This window comes from Syngnathus scovelli, chromosome 10, assembly GCF_024217435.2.
Source record: "Syngnathus scovelli strain Florida chromosome 10, RoL_Ssco_1.2, whole genome shotgun sequence".
NCBI classification, from domain to species: Eukaryota; Metazoa; Chordata; class Actinopteri; order Syngnathiformes; family Syngnathidae; genus Syngnathus; species Syngnathus scovelli.
The window spans coordinates 12752788-12773569 of record NC_090856.1 but is presented as its reverse complement, the minus strand read 5'-3'; the positions used below and the strand labels follow the sequence as shown (position 1 = coordinate 12773569).

Genomic DNA, 20782 nt, shown 5'->3' with positions numbered 1-20782 from the left:
GTTCGCCAGTGCTCCAGATGCACGCCGGGAGTTGCAGTGCGTGAGGCGTATGGAGGGCGGCCGCCTTCCAAGGCACAAACTTCATCTCCCAGCATGCCGCGCACGCGCCTTTTCTTCTCTTCTTCCTCCTTCCTCCGTCGGCGGTGCAGCGTCCGCTAGCAGGATGACGACCAGCCAGCCGCCTTGGCGGCCGGAGCATCTGAAGCGAGCGTGAAAGCCGAACCCAAATGACAGCAGTGGATCGGAGGCCTTGAAGCCGACGCCAGCGTCTGTCTCGGGAGCACGAGGGGAATAGAACAGCAGAGCCGAACTGCGTTGGTCCATCCAGGTGATGCACGGTCCGTCCGCGGATTCACGTCGAGGTTACGGCGAGCCCACCGACGGACGCTAGCATGTGTTAGCTCAGCAGAAGTTCTGATGGTTGTGGAACACCCGCTCACTGGATCTAACAGGGAGCCCTCCTATGTGACGTCACGCAACAGCTGACCATCACCGTGGAGGGCGTGGGAGATTCCCCTCCGGAATCGCCACATCGTGAGTACTTGGCGCGCTTACCCTTCCTGCTGTTTTCTGGACTTGGAAAAGATGTACGTCCGAACTTCGGACTCCGAACATATGATTCCTTTCACGTGTGCACGCGGAGCGTAGCCCTCCCTCCAACTTGATGGACAGAACATTTTGACACGTTCCGACGTGATCCAGCCGCACGAGGTGGTCTTTTTGCACCTTGCGCTGACTGCATGTTAAGTAGCCAGGAGAAAAGCAAAAGCACGGAGGAGCGCCACGAGCGCCTTGCTTGAATTCACCGGGCCAAACACGGATAGGCTATCCGCTCATTGTGCCAAGCATATTGCGTGTGGTTTGCCCGCTGTTGTCACATGGAGAGAACAACAAAGTTGAGTGACGCACCCCCCAAATCGTAACTTTTTTTGGGTTGGGGGGCGGGGCTGACAAACAGGACAGATAAATGTCTACTCATGTTGTCTATATGTCCTGTTGTTTGCAGAATTCCCGCAGGAGGTGGGGCCAGACGTAGGCCGGACCAAGGGCCGGGCAGGCGGCGCCATGGAGTGCTCGGCCAGCATTCAGCTGGACGTCCCGGACTTCAGCAATTCGGTGCTGTCCCACCTCAACCAACTGCGGGTCCAAGGGCGGCTGTGCGACATTGTGGTCCATGTTCAGGGCCAAAGTTTCCGGGCCCACAAGGTGGTCCTGGCTGCCAGTTCGCCCTACTTCCGGGATCACATGTCCCTGAGCCAGATGAGCACCGTGTCGCTGTCAGTGATCCGCAACGCATCCGTTTTCGAGCAGCTTCTGGGCTTTTGCTACACGGGACGCCTGCGCCTGCAGCTGTGTGACATCATCAGCTACCTGACGGCCGCCAGCTTCCTGCAGATGCAGGAAGTCATCGATCGCTGCACACACATCTTGGAGGGCATCCACCTTAAGATCAGCCCGGCTGATCCGGATCACCCGCTGGCCGAGCGGGAGGTGTCAGCGCCGCTGGCTCGCGGCCTGGAGGCGCCCACCCGGGAAGAGGAGGCGCTGCACAGCCCGTCGGCTCAGCGTAGCCCGTCAGCTCAGCGCAGCCCGTCGGCTAGACGCCGCGGACAAGCGCTGCTCCACGTTGACAGGGCCGGCCAGTGGTACGTCAAGACGGGTGGCGAGGCCGACGATGCCGCCGGTGGACTCTCCATCAAAACGGAGTGGACGGAGCGGCGGATCGGGGTGGGGCGCAGCCAGGACGGCTCAGGCCCAAATGACAAAGGGGGAGGTGCTGGTGCCGAGGCCTTGGGCGGGGCTCGGCCCTCCAGCAGCCTCTGTGACACCGACAGGTGAGTGATGCACACTTTGGCGATGGTCGCGGCAGCGCACGTTCGCCTGCATTGAGGCGCGCCTGTGTGTGTGTGCGTACAGTCCCACAGGCAGCGTCCTCATCCCTGCTGAGCGTCAACGAGCCAAAAGCGAATCTCCGAGCAGAAGCCAAAACCTGCGACACGCCAACTCCCAGGTCACATTACGTCACACAACATTTTGGCACAGTTGCCACAAGGTGGCATTATTCATCTTTTACAAAAGGTCTTGGCCTGCCTTCAAGGGCAAGTCAAGTTTCCTAGACAGTAATCGGTTCTATGCGCCCGGCACAAGTCGAAACGTTGCCTTTTGGAGCTGCATCTCAGGAGGCGGCCATTACACCACTTGCTGTCGGCTGAAGATGACATCAGTTACTGAGAGCAAACTGAGCCCCTGGGCACTCATTTGGCAAGATGGACACCCCCTGAGATGGACCAAAACAGGCGGATTTGGCACTTTCACGCAGTCATAAGATTACGCAGGCATTCAGCTGAATTGGTGAGAAGTGAACCCAGAATATCCAGGTGTTGCTTCACTTGATTCGTACTGCCACTAAAAAAAATGAAAACATTTTTTTTGGAGAGGTAGTGACTGACCACACGTTTGTCTGGGGGCTAGGGCGAAAAGGCGGCAGGGTCGTACGAGGACTACGCCAGGGACCCGGTGGGAGAGCGCTGGTTCCGCTACAACCCACGACTGACCTGCATCTACTGCTGCAAGTCGTTCAACCAGAAGGGAAGTCTGGACCGCCACATGCGTCTTCACATGGGCATCACGCCCTTCGTATGCCGCCTGTGTGGGAAGAAGTACACGCGCAAGGACCAGCTGGAGTACCACATCCGCAAACACACCGGCAACAAACCCTTCACATGCCGCCTGTGCGCCAAGAGCTTCCCTTTCCAGGCCATCCTCAACCAGCACCTGCGCAAGAACCATCCGGGACACGACGCCCAAAGCGCCTCGCCCGAGACCACCACTGCCTCGCTCAGCGCCAGGGGGGCCTCCTCAGGGCAGGAGGAACCCGAGGGAGCTGGCGTGGTGCCGCCTGCCGAAGGCCCCCATGGGTCCGTCTCCACCACGGGACCTGACTAACCACGGGGTTCCTCCTTGGCGGCGCCGGCAGCCATGCCAACTACGGGGCCTGACTGACGCAAAGCCCGACTGACGCCGCTTGAGAGGCGCCCCTGGGACACGTTGCCGGGTGGTGGCAACTTTGGCGCCGGGCACGGAGGCACCGCTCATACGTCGCGGGTTGTCAGACTCCATTACGGGGCCGGACAGATGCAAACCTGAAGTCAGTCGACGCATGCAATGCGGCCCGCTCCGCCTGATGCCACGCAGCGTTCCCAATACCGCACTCACCTCAACGGCCATACCGTCTCACTTTCTCCTCATGACCTCACAAATCACATCCTTGCCCCCCAACAATCTAGCGCAGTGGCGCCTGTTAGCTTCTGTGTTAGCACCGGCACTAATTGCAACCCACGCAACCTCCTTCAGGGCCATCGTCGTTGAGTTTGGGTCTCAATGTGCCAAAGCTAACTTCACCTCGGGTAAGCTGATATGCTGAGTTACCTCTCATCGTCACCGGGGACACACGGTGCTCATCTTCACACTGAGACTTATGTCCGAGTCCATTTCCAATAACTCAAGGAAAAACTGCTGTCAAATGTCTTGTTTTTTTTGTGCTAATCCAAGCCAACTGCTCCGACAGCTGGTTAGCTAGTGAGTCACATGGAGTTGGCTAGCAAGGTTTTTTTAGCTGCCCGGGTGACGAAGCTTGTTTAATTTATTAGCTACGCCGCAGAAGCTAACGGCTCGTATGAGGCTAACAAATGCACTTCCCTTTGTCATCCTGGCAACCAAAGCAAAGATGGCCACCGTGCAACTTCAGCACTTAAAAGACTTTTTATAGAAAAACACTCAAGAATTTTCAAAGATGAAGGCTGTTGACTTGTGACTGTAAAATTCATGAGGACTTGAAAGCCAAACGAGAGCTGACACGACCAAGCTTTCTGTTGTGTATTTGGAAAGTGCGTGTCATTTTCATCAGGTGCTTTTGTGAGAAGTGACCCCAAAAAGATTGCTACTTGCATGTTGAGGTCACCATTTTCACTCAGACCAATTTGAGAGATTGTGAGAAGTTCGGCACTGCTAAAAGAAAGCCAGTGTCGACGAGCATTGTTTGTTTAATTGTTTTGCTTGCCGAGCTGGTGAAACCAAGAGCCAAAGCACAATCTAAGCAGCCAAGATTCAAAAAGCCGAATCTCAGCTCATTACCGACAGAGAAGACCACCATCGCTCCGCCCATTACGCTGACGAGTATCAAAGGTTGGGCTCCTCATTCTCCAAGAGAGAAGCAAGCTGGCGAGCGAAGACACATACGGAACTGGATTTGCATACATAGCACAGCGCTAAAGTGGACCAACATCCCTAGTTCAAGACCATAACACCTCAACCCGTTTGGCCTAGCCACCTCCTCCTAACACATTACCTCAAAGGTCAAAGTTCCCGATCAGGTCTCTGCACACATACCCGCTCAATTTTGAGTCTGTTCCGGGTCTGGCCGTAGTTAGCCGTTCGCATGTTCTCCCCCCTTTGACTCCAACTCCCATCTTTTTTTCTTGTTTTGTTTTTTTCATTTTGATTGATTGACTAGTCCACAAAGAATATTTCAACAAGCAGGAAGTAAAACGTTTGATGGAACGGACCCAGAGTCAAACTTCTTTCACATGCAACAAAAACAAATTTGACCGACAATGTCAGTGCAGACAGGTTTTTATTTTGGAGGCGGGACCGTGGAAGGATTTGACCAAACACAAACATTTTTTAGGTGTGCTTTATTCTCGAGTGAACATGAAAAATGTACAGTGTTAACAAATTAAAAACAGATGTGTAAATTTGATTTTAACTACTGAATGCTATGCTTGTGCTCAATGACAGCTATAGTCTCATCAACAAAAATGGTCATCAAAAAATTTACAGGGTTGCTCTATTAGGAAACCAAAAAACAAATCAATCTTTTCTAGACCGTGATACTCTCTTTAACTGACCTGCATGAATAAGCATCCATCCATCCCTCCATCCATCCATTTTCTGAACCGCTTAGTCCCTACGGGGGTCGCGGGCGTGCTGGAGCCTATCCCAGCCGTCATCGGGCAGTAGGCGGGGGACACTCTGAACCGGTTGCCAGACAATCGCAGGGGACACAGAGACAAACAATCATTCGCACACGCACTCACACCTAGGGACAATTTGGAGTGATCAATCGGCCTACCAAGCATGTTTTTGGGATGTGGGAGGAAACCGGAGTGCCCGGAGAAACCCACGCGGGCTCGGGGAGAACATGCAAACTCCGCACAGGGAGGGCCGGAGGTGGAATCGAACCCGCACCCTCAAACTGTGAGGCGGACGTGCTACCCAGTGCCCCACCGAGCCGCCGCATGCATGAATAAGCAATTCAACACAATGCATGTGAGGGGCGGAGAGGCTAATGAGTGCTTTTCCAGCGTGACGACTTGAGGCAGCATACGACTAAACAGTGCATTTAACTACATAATCGGGAAAACAAACACATTTCTCTCTATCCACCGCTCCCGCATTTTCTTGATTGTTCCGGATTTTCATGGTATGTCCCAGAAAAAAAAAAAAAAAAAATCCGGGACACTGAGATGTCCTCATTTTTGTTGTGCAAAATGTGTATTTCAGTGTAATTGTAGCGCGCCTACGTCCTTAAACTTGTGCACAGCCGTACTGGCTCTAGAAAAATAATGCAGCATATTCATTTGGGGTGGTGGGGCGGGGGGCAGTGGCGGCTCATTCGGAACGGCGAAGTGGAAACGGAGTGTGTGGAGGATAATAAGACAGAACGGAAAGGATCTAGTGACTAAAAAGACTTTTGCAGAAAGGTATGTGTTCACAAATGTCGTCAGTCTCAATGTATCTCACAAAAGCAACAAGCTGTGCATTTCCACTGACATCTGTGGATTCATCCAGCTGGAGTGAAAAAGAGTTGCCAAGTTTCCCCACAACTTGTTCGACAATGTCTGCACCCATTCTGTCTATTCTGCGGCAAACGGTGTCATTAGACAAAGGCACAGTTTTTAATGTATCCGCAGATTTTTTGTCTAGCATAGTTTCGGCCAATACAACAGCGGCGGGGAGCAGCAGCTCTTCGGCTATGGTGAACGGTTTTTATGCTTTAGCTACAAGCAAAGAACCCGCATAAGAAGCCTTCAGGGCTTTGGCTGATGTAGTGGAGGCTTTTCGCATTGTGTCTTGGGATGACTTGAAGTCAGAATGTTTCCTCCTGAAGAACTCCGGTGGCTTACCAACATGGCATCCGTGTTTTGTGGTGAGGTCCCGCTGGGGATGTGCCGGCTTCATGCTAGCGTTGGCTAATTTCTCCCCGCTAAAAAAGCGCAGCGCTTTGGGTGGGTTACAATTTGTGGACGTAAATCCCATCAAACAATAGTCTTCCATGTACTGTCGGTTCCTCTTCGGCTCTGGTTTTGCCTTCATTTTTACTTGTTTCTCCGTGATTTCAACAGCAGCATCGCTGCTACGCTTTAGCCACATCTCCATGTTACAGTGCGTCATCAATACGGAATATAAAACACACATTTGTATTTCATCAAACTTTTTATAACTAATCCTCAAAACAAGGTACGCGTACCTCCATTTGAGAACCACTGCCATAGACCTAATATAGACGGCAAAATTAAATCCTTCAAATATGAAATAGTAAACACTAAACCACCAGTTGTATAATAATGTACAGAAGTTGTATTGCTTTGTTTTAAACCATTGATCCGTGTGAAGTGTGGTTATTTTTGTAACCTGATATAGACGTATATACTAGGTTATTCCATAGCCCTAATATAGACGACAAAATTAAATCCATCAAATATGAAATATTAGACCCTAAACCAGCTGTAAGTTGTATAATAAATGTAGAAATTTTGTATTGCTTCGTTTTATATCGTAAATAAAGCGCATGGACGGATATCAATTTGAGATTAAAAACAATTCGGTAACTTCTCACTAGAAGGCAGCAACGTGCATACATTGTGTGCCACCGTAAAACAAAACAAAAAGAAGAAAAAGTAGAAATCGTGTGAAGTGACGTTTTCCTGCTTGTTTGTTGGAGTTTAAATCGACGACTGCTGCTTCTTTTAGACACAATCCCTCCTGAAAGACAATAAGGAAGGCTGTGTTGTTATATAGCAGTGAAGAGAGGTCACTCCGTAACGTTTAAACACTCAACTTTATTACAACTTCTTAATTGCAACGCCGTAGTGGTACTCTCCACTCAATTCTCGCTTACAGTTCGTACTCTCGTCACGTGACCCGCATAGCAATATGCCACATCTCCCTCAACAAGATATTTATATTATATATATATACACACACACACACACACACACACACACACACACACACATATATATATATATATATATATATATATATATATATATATATATATATATAAGGCGGCTCGGTGGCGCACTGGGTAGCACGTCCGCCTCACAGTTACCAGGGTGCGGGTTCGATTCCACCTCCGGCCCTCCCTGTGTGGAGTTTGCATGTTCTCCCCGGGCCCGCGTGGGTTTTCTCCGGGCACTCCGGTTTCCTCCCACATTCCAAAAACATGCTTGGTAGGCCGATTGAAGACTCCAAATTGTCCCTAGGTGTGAGTGTGTGTGCGATTGGTTGTCTGTCTCTGTGTGCCCTGCGATTGGCTGGCAACCAGTTCAGGGTGTCCCCCGCCTACTGCCCGATGACGGCTGGGATAGGCTCCAGCACGCCCGCGACCCCCGTGGGGACTAAGCGGTTCAGAAAATGGATGGATGGATGGATATATATATATATATATATATATATATATATATATATATATATATATATATATATATAATTAATATTTGAATATATTGAATGAACCTTGAATATATTGAATGAACTTCGGAATATATTGAATGAACCTTGAATATATTGAATGAACTTCGGAATATATTGAATGAACTTCGGAATATATTGAATGAACCTTGAATATATTGAATGAACCTTGAATATATTGAATAAACTTCGGATTATATTGAATGAACCTTGAATATATTGAATGAACCTTGAATATATTGAATGAATTTCGGATTATATTGAATGAACCTTGAATATATTGAATGAACCTTGAATATATTGAATGAACTTCAGAATATATTGAATGAACTTCGAAATATATTGAATGAACTTCGGAATATATTGAATGAACTTCGGAATATATTGAATGAAACTTGACTGCCGTCATCATTGCATCTTGTACATGCATTTTGTTGCTGCTGCAATTATGAACCAGTCAGCTCGCAATATCGTGTCAGCTATTCTTAGCAATGATGACATTGTCAATGCACTGGCGAGTGCTTGTACCACCCAAAATCCCCCGGAGACACATGCCCAGCAATATCATGCTTTGGACGAAGAAGTCCAGGCTGCTTTTAATCGGGGCAGACCTGGGCGCACAACAGACCAGGCTTCTGTTAATCATAGCAACCTCAGCTTGCCATCGACCTCACAGCAGTGCCCCACAACAGCCCCCCAGTACAATCTACGCCCGTTCACTCGAAAGGGCCCAAGACAGAAGAGGTAAGAATAGGTAGGGTTAATTTAAACCGCACGTTGAGCGGGGGGTCTGGTCCGTGAAAATATTGTCTGACATTAAACCGGTCCGTGGTGCAAAAAAGGTTGGGGACCGCTGCGTTATGGCACTGCGCTCCGGCGCGGCACTTGCAGAGGTTAGAGAATAGAAAGCTGCAGCGGTTGCAGGGATTGCATGAACTAAAAGAGAAGCTGTTCATATAGATATCATTAGAATCACCCACAACCATGCAGGCTGAATATTTAATTTAGTATTGAACGCAGGCTATTTGATGTACGGCGATACATTGTCACGTTGCTCACACAGCGGACTGCGGACATACAGACAAATGTATGTGAGATTATGCCTGGCGGAGATTATTGCTATGGAACTAATATTTTGTTGCGCTGCTGTATTAATCACGCTGTATAAGACAGATGTTGTCTATCAACCACAATATAGGCCTAACCTATATGAATAAGCCTACAGTGTAAAATAACTTTACTGTTAACACTGCTTGAGTCTATACTGAATCATATATTTTTGTTTAATGTTTCTAAGATTTCAGGCACAAGGCAGTTCACGTTCTGTGACTCAGTCCTTTTTCAAGGAGGTAATTCTCCTGCCAGACGACAAAGCTACAAATGTACCAAGGCGTACCAAAAAAGCTTGGCTTTTTGAAAACGGCCACATCAAGTCTGCGTTGGAATTTGGCTGTGACTGGGATTCTGACAAAGTCATGCAGGCAATAACCAGCTGTGGAGGGATGCAGGTAAGTTTTTGAATTATTTTGTCATATTTGTTCCTCTTTTCATTTGATATTTAATATCATGGCATACTATACTATGGCAACTTCATTTTAAGTGTGTGTATGTATTGACAATAAGTCGTTTCCTTTTACTGTAGTGTGCTTTTTTAGCTTCAACAGAAGTGTGACAAAGTTGGTGAGAATTTCAATTTGTCCCCAGTTTAATTTTACCATCTTACTGTTCCATGTATTGTGTTTTTCCTTCCACTAGGTTACAAATCCTGCTGCCATGCTACAACAAACTGGTTGAGCCATCCCTCACCCGCACACAGAGTTTGAATGGAAAACTTGTGAAAAAACTGTTTCATCAGAAGTCCATTTATGTCAGACCTGACAAGATCATTCTAAGTGATGAAAAAGAAGATGTGAGTAGTACCAACGATTTCAAGACATGTTTATTACTGTGGCAGTCACAATAGAAATGCTATATTTTATGCTTGATTGAAATAGTTACAGTATGCTCTGACATAATACAAAAATCTGTTACAATATTTTTTGTTAGTATAGTCTATTGGATCCATACAAATTATTGTATTTATCTGTTTGCATTTACAGGTAATATCTGATGGAGAAAGCAGCTGTTTAAATGGCTCTGGTTTGGCAGAAATATCTGACACTGCCAAATGTGGTAAATATTTTGACACTATTACATCATAAAAAATGTCCTTTATAATCTACCACATAATATATGTATTGCACAAGGCCTAAATGTGTTCTAATGCTCACTGTCATATAAGTTAAATGTTACTCAAAAGTAAATTTTCTATGTTACAGTTACAGTTGGTAGTGCGCCTGATGTTTCCAAAGAAGTTGTCCCAGACATATCCATCTCCAGTCATGCCCCTTCAATGTCCAGTGGTGACAAAATTATCTGGTGTTTTGCTACTGAAGATATTTGCACTGATGGACCTTCTATCCCAACTAACGCCCTCACCATGTCTACGAGTGCTGGTGTCATCACTATTGATGAGACTGTCACCATGTCCAGTGGAACTCCTGCCATTTCTACTGGCAACACTCATGGCTTGTCGGTTGGCCCTACTGTCAATGCAGGCAATAAAAGGTGTTGCATGTTTGGGAATAACACCTCCAGTGTGTGCCATAGTCCCACTCAAAAGTCAAAGTCAGCTTTATTGTCACCCAGTGGATCTGACAATAGTTCATCCAGCACATCCTACAGGTCCATCTTTTCTAAATGTTTCATCTCTTTTCATACAGTATTGTTAGCAAATACCTATTTGCTATGTAAAAATGTTGTGGAGTCATGGTATGAACAAACAAATCATATTTGTACCTTAATTATAAAATATTCTTGTTTTATCTTGCAGTACATACCTTGACCTATTTGAGGAAGAATATCTCTCTGATGACCCTGATCTCCAGGAAGCCTTTTCCAGGTCATTAGGTTCCAGCACAAGTGAGAGGTCAGTAGAAGATATTATACAAAATCTAAGTGTTGTAATCCAGGATAACAAAGACTTTTATTCTAGCCTCGAGACAAGTAGCAAAAAGCAAGCTGCAACCTACTCTTCTTCATCTGTCATCCAGTCATTTCTGTGGTCATTTTGTCAACAATGTACAATAGATTTATTTTTTATAAATCATGGTGTAAAACTTCTCTAAATGGACATTTTCCTTGCCATAACATTATACATTATATTTCATGTGTATGTATGACACCAATTTTGTGATCAGATTGCAATCAGATAGCACTTGACCACATACATTTACACCTGGTATGAATGTATCTCTCCGGTGTCCACATCTACAATAGATCCATTGCATTTGCTTTCCCATTGACAGACACAGCTGCCGACTATTTTAATGTTTTTGTTTTTTTATGGCCTATTTCCACCTGAAGAGTTGTTGCATGTAGATTCAAGTCGCACTTGCATTTACACTTGTGTTCAGTGTGGTGACAATGTTCAGAAGTGGTTTGGCAGATCAAATACCAATCGTCCTCATTTTGTTTTGAGTATTTTTACATGCTCTTTATGTTTTTTGTGTGATATATCAGTGGTTTAGGTTATTCTGGAAAAGCAAGAAAAAAAGTAAAACTATTTCCCTAATCTCTTTATGCCATCATCAAATATTTTTATGAATAATCAGTATTCATAATGTGGATGTTGTATTATAGTACAGCATGTGAGTTATTCTCATTGACACTAACAATGACTTTGTTTTATTGTATTTTATTGTTGCAGTGATTTAAACATGACTTTAGAGAGAATAGTGGTGCAGATTTCATCTAGAGTAAATAATGACAGCACTGCGCGCTTCAATATCATGAGAAGAAGTGTGTGGGATGGGGCATCCAGAGCCCTGGGCAGATCCAGTTTTTCACCCGAGAAGAAATTGGATGTCAAATTCACTGACGACTATGGATTATAATCCATCAGATAATTATCTGAGGGAGCCGTGGACAATGGAGGACCTACTCGGGAGTTTTTCCGACTCTGTCTTCTTGAAATCAAGGACAAAATTGGCATCTTTGAGGGTCTACCTGATGCCAAAGTCCTCACATGCAACTCCAAAAGTACTTACGATTAAAATAATTCTCAGTGAGGATTTTTGTAATGGTCTAATTTATAAAGATTTTTATTTATTTTTAAATAAAACTCAGCCTGAATATTTCTGATGTAGCCATTTCACATGTGAGTTTAATTCGATTTGATTACAGCAATGAAAGATAATGGATACTTCAATGCTGGCCAGATTTGTCCACAGTTGCAGTGGGGACCGACTCGCCATTGTCCTCAAGCTGTGGTTGTTCCACTGGATCGCAAACTCATCCACAGATCTGTTTATTCTAGGAAGATAAACATGTTGAAGAGCTGTAATGTGAAGAGGGTCAGTGCTGTCTAAAACTCTGACATATTCCATGAAGAGGAAAAGGTCTTTATAGTATGCTGACACAACCCTGTTTACTTCTGCCCACAGTCTTTCGATCCTTTGATTATGCACACTACGTCCAACCATGAAACTTCCTCTGTTTGTTCCTCGATTTGCAATCATGAACCGTGCAACATCAATGTTCTCGCTACCAGCATCACCCCTGACATGGTGTGGCAGTCCAAATACATTCACAGCACCCTGGAAAAGATGCAAGGCAGTCGATGCTCGGTTGTCTGTGCAACATCTCAGAAAGGTAATGCAGCGACTGTAGCCATCAACTGCTCCATGATAGACAAATCCCATCCATCCATCCATTTTCTGAACCGCTTAGTCCCCACGGGGGTCGCGGGCGTGCTGGAGCCTATCCCAGCCGTCATCGGGCAGTAGGCGGGGGACACCCTGAACTGGTTGCCAGCCAATCGCAGGGCACACAGAGACAGACAACCAATCGCACTCACACTCACACCTAGGGACAATTTGGAGTCTTCAATCGGCCTACCAAGCATGTTTTTGGAATGTGGGAGGAAACCGGAGTGCCCGGAGAAAACCCACGCGGGCCCGGGGAGAACATGCAAACTCCACACAGGGAGGGCCGGAGGTGGAATCGAACCCGCACCCTCCTAACTGTGAGGCGGACGTGCTACCCAGTGCGCCACCGAGCCGCCCTAGACAAACCCCCATGGATTTAATTTGTGGTTTGTGACAATATGCCTGAAATAAGAAGAAATTTATTATTATTTCTGTTTTTGATATTGTTATTAATATTATTATCATTATTATTGTTGTTGTTATTATTGTAATAGACAACACTGGATGTACATAAAAATGTAACTTCATTGATTTTGCTGTAAAACTATTTGTACTTGGTAATAAGAATGTTCCAATCTCGGATGTAATGCGCCTCATGTACTAAGGCTACAAGTCCTCTGCTGCAGATGCAGTTCAACTCCTGCCTGCGACCCTTTGCTGCGCATTATTGACCAGTTAGGAAAAAATAACTAATGTTAATCAAATTTATAAAACACATACCACACTTCATTTGGGGAAGAGACATTGTAGACCCTCCGTTGAATTGCCCTTCGTCCTCTCAAAGCTCGCCCCACTGGATCTACTGCCCTTAAACGCTCCCGTACCCGCCAACGCTGAACTCTGATTCCTCTCCCTCTCAAACTACCAGTGACATAGGTCTCTCCAGAACCGGGGGTTTGTCTGACAATATCAGCAATAAGACGATCGAGATCGTCATTTGTAATGTCAGTGAAACTCCCATAATCCACCAGACCGAGTTGTGTCCTGTAGTTGTACAGTGTTCGGACAGACACCATCCGAGATATGGTGATCCAGCTAAACCCTAAATCTCGCATGTGAATCAGCTGAGCAGCTGGTATGTTGTACCTTCAAAGAGAAAAAATAAAATAAAAACAAATGTGTTCATGTGTTTATTCACATGTGAATTAATTGTCTTATTCCTATAGCAAGTACCTTGTAGCCTATAATATTTTTTTATGTGATGATAAATAATAAGTTTGTAAGTAGATATTATTCTTGGGCTGCATTAGCCTACATCCCCATACACTTGTTTAAATATTACTTACCTCAGCCTTCCTCTCTGAGATGCAGAATGTGTCATGCGGTCGTCCATCAACTTCCAGCTGGACTGTTATTTCCGCCAACATCTCGTTTAGAGACTCGTAGAGTCGTTCAAGAAGGACGTTCTTTCAGCAATAATTTGTTGAACATTATTACTTATAAGCACTATGAATGACGCAATAATGGAGATATCATCCTCAATGTGACGAGATACAGTCTCTAAACTGTTAATGTCATTTGGAGTCAAAGTCAAAGTCTAAGTCTCCTTTATTGTCAATTCCTCCGCATGTCAAGACACACAAAGAGATCGAAATTACGTTTCTCACTATCCCAGGGTGACAAGACAGAGTTCACAACGCACATACAAGTAAACAACACAGGAAAAATAACATAAGAAGTCAACATCAATGAACAATAAGCGTGATAGCACGCTAGCCGCTCCCGATGCACAGCAGAGTCCGGTAAGATGACAGTCAACCAGGCCACTGTGAACACGAGCACACAGCAGGCACGCACTGTCCGGTTCGTGGATCCTATCAGGCGAACGCAACCCATCTTGTCGTCCCGCGAACGAACGTACGCCAGGAGAATGGAAGGCACGGATGGGCGAGCTGGGTTGGCCGCAAGCCTGGCCCGACGTCTCCGCGCTGGCCCCTCTTCCGCTGCCTCGCAGACCCGCTGCCGACGCATCCCAACAATGCTCCAGGACGGAGCAGTCCGAGCTCAGGACGCAGTCCAACCGGGGGAGGAAGAGCAGGCCAGTCCGGCGTCGCTCCATGACGAAGCAGTCCGAGCGCTAACACCAGCAGCAAATCTCTCCACACCAAAGTCCAGAACGCCATAAAACCCACTTCCGCCGATGTTGAGCAGAACATGCCCGCCGCACTAGTAGCACGACGTATCACACGAGACGAATACACACAAAACTGCCAGACAAACACTCAGTAAACACTCACAAAACACCGAACGGGACAGAGAGTGGCCGCTGCGTGTGCACGCGCCGCCATCTGAGTACAACCTATAGCAAAGTTTTCCAGTTCAGTAAAGTACTGGAATATTTCAGCTGATGCCATTTTATTAAGCCAGCAAATTCTGAAGGCTACCAGCTGACTGACTTGGTTTTAGTAAAACTTCATTCAATATATTCCGAAGTTCATTCAATATATTCCGAAGTTCATTCAATATATTCCGAAGTTCATTCAATATATTCAAGTTTCATTCAATATATTCCAAAGTTCATTCAATATATTCCGAATTTCATTCAATATATTCCGAAGTTCATTCAATATATTCTGAAGTTCATTCAATATATTCAAGGTTCATTCAATATATTCAAGGTTCATTCGATATAATCCGAAGTTCATTCAATATATTCAAGGTTCATTCAATATAGTCAAGGTTCATTCAATATAATCTGAAGTTCATTCAATATATTCAAGGTCCATTCAATATATTCAAGGTTCATTCAATATATTCCGAAGTTCATTCAATATATTCCGAAGTTCATTCAATATATTCAAGGTTCATTCAATATATTCCGAAGTTCATTCAATATATTCAAGGTACATTCAATATATTCCGCAGTTCATTCAATATATTCCGAAGTTCATTCAATATATCCAAGGTTCATTCAATGTATTCCGAAGTTCATTCAATATATTCAAATATTAATTTCCTGAACGGCATGCCATAATATGTATATATATATATGTATATACGTATATATATATATATATATATATATATATATATATATATATATATATATATATATATATATATATAATATATATATGTACAGTGGGGGAAATAAGTATTTGACCCCTTGCTGATATTGCAGGTTTGCCCACTTGCAAAGAATGCAACGATCTATAATTTTAATCATATGTACATTCTAACAGTGAAAGACGGAATCTCAAAGAAAATTCCAGAAAATCACATCATATGAATTTATAAAAATTGATAACCGTCTGATGAGGAAAAACAAGTATTTGAACCCCAGGACAAACAGCATGTTAATATTTTGTAGAAAAGCCATTATTGGCCAGCACAGATGTCAAACGGTTTTTATAGTTGGTGACAAGCTTTGTGCACATTTCGGCAGGGATGTTGGCCCACTCCTTCCCTGCAGACAGCCTCCAAATCATTCAGGTTCCGAGGTTGTCGCCTGGCAACTCGAATTTTAAGCTCCCTCCAAAGATTTTCAATTGGATTCAGGTCTGGAGACTGGCTAGGCCACTCCGGAACCTTGATGTGCTTCTTCTTCAGCCACTCTTTTGTTGCTTTGGCGGTGTGCTTAGGATCGTTGTCGTGCTGAAACACCCATCCTCGACCCATCTTCAGCTCTCTCACTGAGGGAAGGAGATGTTGGTCCAGAATTCTACGATACATGGCCCCGTCCATCCTCCCCTCAATACGATGGAGTTGTCCCGTCCCCTTGGCTGAAAAGCACCCCCAAATGTTGCCACCACCATGCTTGACGGTGGGGATGGTGTTCTTTGGGTTCTTTGTGTTTGCCCTCCAAACACGACGAGTTGAGTTGAGGCCAAAAAGTTCTATTTTGGTCTCATCTGACCACATCACCTTATTCCAGGCCTCTTCTGAGTCGTCCAGGTGCTGAATGGCGAACTTTATGCGGGCCTGTACATGTTTCTTCTTGAGCAGGGGGACCTTGCGTGCGCGGCAGGATTTCAATCCATGACGGCGTAGTGTGTTACCAACCGTTTCTTTTTGTAACTGTGGTCCCAGCTGCCTTCAGTTGATTCATCAGTTCCCCCCTTGTGGTTTTGGGATGATTCCTCACCATTCGCATGATCAGGGAGGCCCCACGAGGTGAGATCTTGTGTGGAGGCCCAGACCGAGGGAGGTTGGCGGTGGTGTGGTGCTTCTTCCATTTCCTGATAACTGCACTGACAGTTGATCTTTTCTCTCCATGTTGCTTTCCGATTCTCTTGTAGCCCATCCCAGCCTTGTGCAGAGCAACAATCTTGTCCCTGATGTCCGTAGAAAGCTCTTTGGTCTTGCCCATGGTGGTGATGTTGGATGCTGGTTGGTTGGGTATTGACAGGTGTCTTTTTTACAGGTAAGGAGGTGAGGCAGGTCTATTTGATGTAGATAATTTGTTGGGGCTGTGTCTTAAGGAAAGACTAACTGGCTTGTAGGAGCCAGAATACTTGCTGTTTGTCCAGGGGTTCAAATACTTGTTTTTTCTCTTCTTCTTCTTCCTTCTTCCAATCCCTTAGACCTTCGTCCGCTGGGGCACCGCTGAGGATTTGACAGTCAGTTTTCTCCATTCCTCTCTGTTCTCCGCTGTTCTCAATAACTCGTATGTTTTTAGGCCTGTCCAATCCTTTATGTTGTCCTCCCATCTCTTTTTCTGTCTCCCTCTCTTTCTGCCTCCGTTCACTGTGCCTTGCAGGATCTCTTTGGCAAGTCCTGTTGATCTTGTGACATGGCCGTACCATTCCAGTTTCCGCCTTTTGACTGTCGTTAGTAGGTCGACGTATGGTCCGATTGCACTCTTTACACGTGATTTTACCTCTTCGTTTGTGATGTGGTCTTTGTAAGATATTCCAAAGAGTCTTCTGTAGCATCGCATTTCCAGTGCCTTGATTCGCTTTTCAGTGTCTGCTGTTAGGGTCCAGGATTCACAAGCATATAGAAAGATTGAGATTACTAGGGAGCGCATTAGTCTGATCTTCGAGCTGGTAGAGATATTTTTGTTGTTCCAGATGGTCTTCAGCTTGGTCATTGCATTTGTAGTTTGGGCAATCCTGGCAAGTATTTTGGGTTTAGATTCTTCATCTGAGACCACAGCACCTAGGTATTTAAAGTTGTTGACTACCTCTAGGGTCTGGTTGTTAATCTTGATGTCTCCGGTGAATCCGTTGGGGTTGTTGGTCATTAGTTTTGTTTTTTCTGCACTTATCTCCATGCCATAGTCTGTGGCTGTCTCTTCTAATCGGTGGATCAGGTCGACTAGTTCTTGTTCGTCGCCGGCAAGACCATCAATATCATCCGCAAAGCGGAGATTGGTGATCTTTCTGCCTCCAATGCTTACTGAGCCTTCATGTTGTTCAAGGGCCTCTGACATTATTCTTTCAAGGAAGATGTTGAAGAGCATGGGGGATAGCAAGCAACCTTGACGCACTCCTATTGTTGTCCTCAACCACTCTCCTATGTTGTTTTGTAGGTATACCGCACTTGTCTTGTATAAGTTCTCAATGACTGCAATTATATTCTCATTGATGTTATAGAGTTTCATGGTTGCCCAAAGCGCTTCATGCCACACGCGGTCGAATGCCTTCTTAAAGTCGATGAATACGTGGTAGAGATCCTGTTGGTGTTGCTGGTACTTTTCGCACAGTATCCGAAGATTGAATATTTGTTCTGTGGTGCTGCGACCTGGTCTGAATCCAGCCTGTTCTTCTGCTATTATCTTTTCGGCTTGGGGCATTAGTCTTCTTAATATAACTTTTAGCATTACCTTACTGGGATGGCTGATGAGGCTGATAGTGCGGTAGTTTTGGCAGAGCTGGACGTTGCCTTTTTTGAGAAGGGTGATAATAAGTGATTGTGTCCATGATGTTGGCCACTCGCCTGTTGTCCAGATTTTGTTGCAGATAAGTAAAAGTGCATCTATGATCGGGTCACCCCCCGCCTTGATCAGTTCCGCTGTGATGTTATCCACGCCTGGTGATTTTCCTGGTTTTAGTGACTGTACTGCTGAAACTATTTCTTCTCGCAGTATAGGGTCCTTGTGATTGTTTGTTGCTGCAGGGGCAGTAAGGACTTTTGGGTTGCCTTTTATTTTATGTGTGTATAGTTCGGAGCAGTATTCTGTCCATCTCTTTCTCACTTGTGCTTCTTCGGTTAAGCAATTCCCTTTGGAGTCTTGTATTATTGTGGTCCTTGATCGCTTTGTGGAGGTGAGGTCTTTGATTGTCTGGAAGGCCTTTTTACTGTTGTTTTTGAGTAGGCTGTCTTCAATATCTTTGCACTGATCTCCAATCCACGCTTCTCTCGCTTGGTTTATTTCTTTTTTAACTCGTAGGTTGGTCTTTCTGTATTGTGTCAGGCCCTCTGTTGTGTTCTTTTTCCATCTCAGCTCTCTGCGTTTATCACATAGCTCCAATATTTCGTCAGTTATCCATGGTTTCTTCTTCGGGCGGTGTTTTCCGATAATGTCGCTAGCTGTTTCAGTGATGGCTGAGGTAAAGGAGTGTGTTAAAGATTCTACATCTACATCTTCATTCAATGCGAGTAGTGGTGCAAATTTTCCTCCGATGTTGGCCTTGAAGGATTCCAAAATGGTAGGATCTTTCAGCTTTTCTAGGTTGAATTTTAGTCTGGTGCCCCCAGCTTTCTGGATCTTTTTCAGACGTAGGGAAAAGGTCATCATTACGAGGCTGTGGTCACTTCCAATATCTGCTCCTGGGAATGTTCTTGTCCTTGCGATGTTTACACTAGATTTGAAGCGTTGTTGGATCATGATATAGTCAATTTGGCTTTGGTAAAGTCCTCCTGGGCTGAGCCAGGTCATTCTTCTTGATTTCTTGTGTGGCCCCAGAGTGTTCATGATTTTAAGTTCATTCAAGCTGGCAAATTCAAGAAGCCGCAGCCCTCTGTCATTTGAGATGTCATTACAGTAGGGTCCACATGTACTTTTCCAGTCGTTGAAGGCATCCTTTCCTATCTTTCCATTCCAGTCACCCTGCACGACTAATATGTCTTTTTTTGGTGTTTCGTCAATTACTTTTTGTAGTTGATGGTAAAAGTCTTCGACTTCTTCATCTGGGTGGTCTGTTGTTGGTGCATACGCTTGTATTATGGTGAGGTTGAAAGGCAGTGATTTCAATCGTATGGTTATGATCCGGCTGTTGATGGGTTGGCATGCAATTACTGCCCCTGTGACCTCTTTGTTAACAAGGAACCCTACTCCATGTTCATGGCGGTCTTCTCTGCCACTAAAATAGAGTTTATGATTCTCTGGTGTGGTTCTTTCTCCAAAATTCTTGTAGCGCACTTCGCATAGACCTAAGATGTTCCATCTGTATCGTTTCATTTCATGGTCCAGTTGTTCCAACTTTCCAATACCCCTGTTGGGTCCGCACATTCCATGTGCCAATGACAATGTTGGTCCTGGCACGGATGATCTTATTTGATCCATCAGTAGCATATTTTCCACTCCCGCCCTGACAGCCCTCGACGGAAGAGGCGGTCCTTTTTAACCCGGGCGACGACCGAGCCGGTATGGAATTTTTTGTAACTGTCGTTCTCTCTTGCGGTGTGTCTTGGGCATTGTCGCGTGGCGGAGCCCATCCCTTCTCATCAGACGGTTATCAATTTTTATAAATTCATATGATGTGAATTTCTGGAATTTTCTTTGGGATTCTGTCTCTCACTGTTAGAATGTACATATGATTAAAATAGTAGATCGATGCATTCTTTGTAAGTGGGCAAACCTGCAAAATCAGCAAGGGGTCAAATACTTATTTCCCCCACTGTATATATATGTATATATATGTATATATATATACATATATATATATGTATATATATGTATATAAACTTTTCCTCACCCCCGTGGGTGGTCTCTTTTTCCCTTCAAGCTCGTCCTCTACCAGAGGCCTGGGAGCTTGAGGGTTCTTTGCTGTTCCTAGTACTGCACTTTTCTGGACTGAGATGTCAGATGTTTTTCCTGGGATCTGTTTCAGCCACTCCTCCAGGTTGGGGGTTACTGCCCCTAGTGCTCCAATGACCACAGGTACCACTGATGTCTTCACTCTCCAGGCCTTCTCCAGCTCTTCTCTGAGCCCTTGATATTTCTCAAGTTTCTCATGTTCCTTTTTCCTAATGTTACCATCATTTGGGATGGCTATGTCAACCTCAATGGCTTTCCTCTGCTCTTTGTCCACCACCACAATGTCCGGTTGGTTCGCCATTACCATTCTGTCTGTCTGGATCTGGAAGTCCCAGAGGATCTTGGCTTGTTATTC

At 45.2% G+C, this 20782-nt stretch overlaps 1 protein-coding gene and 1 long non-coding RNA gene across 4 annotated transcripts; both read left to right on the top strand.

The window, feature by feature from the left end:
- Window positions 1-110: 110 nt before the first annotated feature.
- zbtb37 (zinc finger and BTB domain containing 37) lies at window positions 111-4765 on the top strand. Of its 3 annotated transcripts, none has more exons than XR_007483948.2 (4): window positions 111-534; window positions 1007-1835; window positions 1918-2378; window positions 2473-2611. XR_007483948.2 is itself a non-coding variant. In XM_049731009.2 (4 exons), exons 2-3 carry the CDS (start codon window positions 1066-1068, stop codon window positions 2324-2326), a joined length of 1179 nt encoding a protein of 392 aa, XP_049586966.1. In that variant the 5' UTR covers window positions 111-534; window positions 1007-1065; the 3' UTR covers window positions 2327-2352; window positions 2473-2620. The 3 variants fall into 3 exon arrangements, 2 of the variants coding, with proteins under 2 accessions (XP_049586966.1, XP_049586957.1); XM_049731009.2 differs by having other exon boundaries at window positions 1918-2352; window positions 2473-2620; XM_049731000.2 differs by having other exon boundaries at window positions 113-534; window positions 1918-2011; window positions 2473-4765.
- Window positions 4766-7850: 3085 nt separating this feature from the next.
- On the top strand, window positions 7851-11941 carry LOC137840708 (uncharacterized). Its single transcript, XR_011087627.1, has 6 exons — window positions 7851-8499; window positions 9053-9263; window positions 9511-9664; window positions 9855-9927; window positions 10074-10479; window positions 10628-11941. It is a non-coding gene; the product is annotated as an uncharacterized lncRNA (long non-coding RNA).
- The last annotated feature ends 8841 nt before the right edge of the window (window positions 11942-20782 follow it).

Bases quoted from the DNA above. Each gene is read 5' to 3' on its own strand.
- zbtb37 (XM_049731000.2), top strand. From the start codon at position 1,066: ATGGAGTGCTCGGCCAGCATTCAGCTGGACGTCCCGGACTTCAGCAAT. The intron at 1,836-1,917 runs GTGAGTGATGCA...GTGTGCGTACAG, and splicing joins AGCCTCTGTGACACCGACAG to TCCCACAGGCAGCGTCCTCA. The intron at 2,012-2,472 runs GTCACATTACGT...TCTGGGGGCTAG, and splicing joins TGCGACACGCCAACTCCCAG to GGCGAAAAGGCGGCAGGGTC.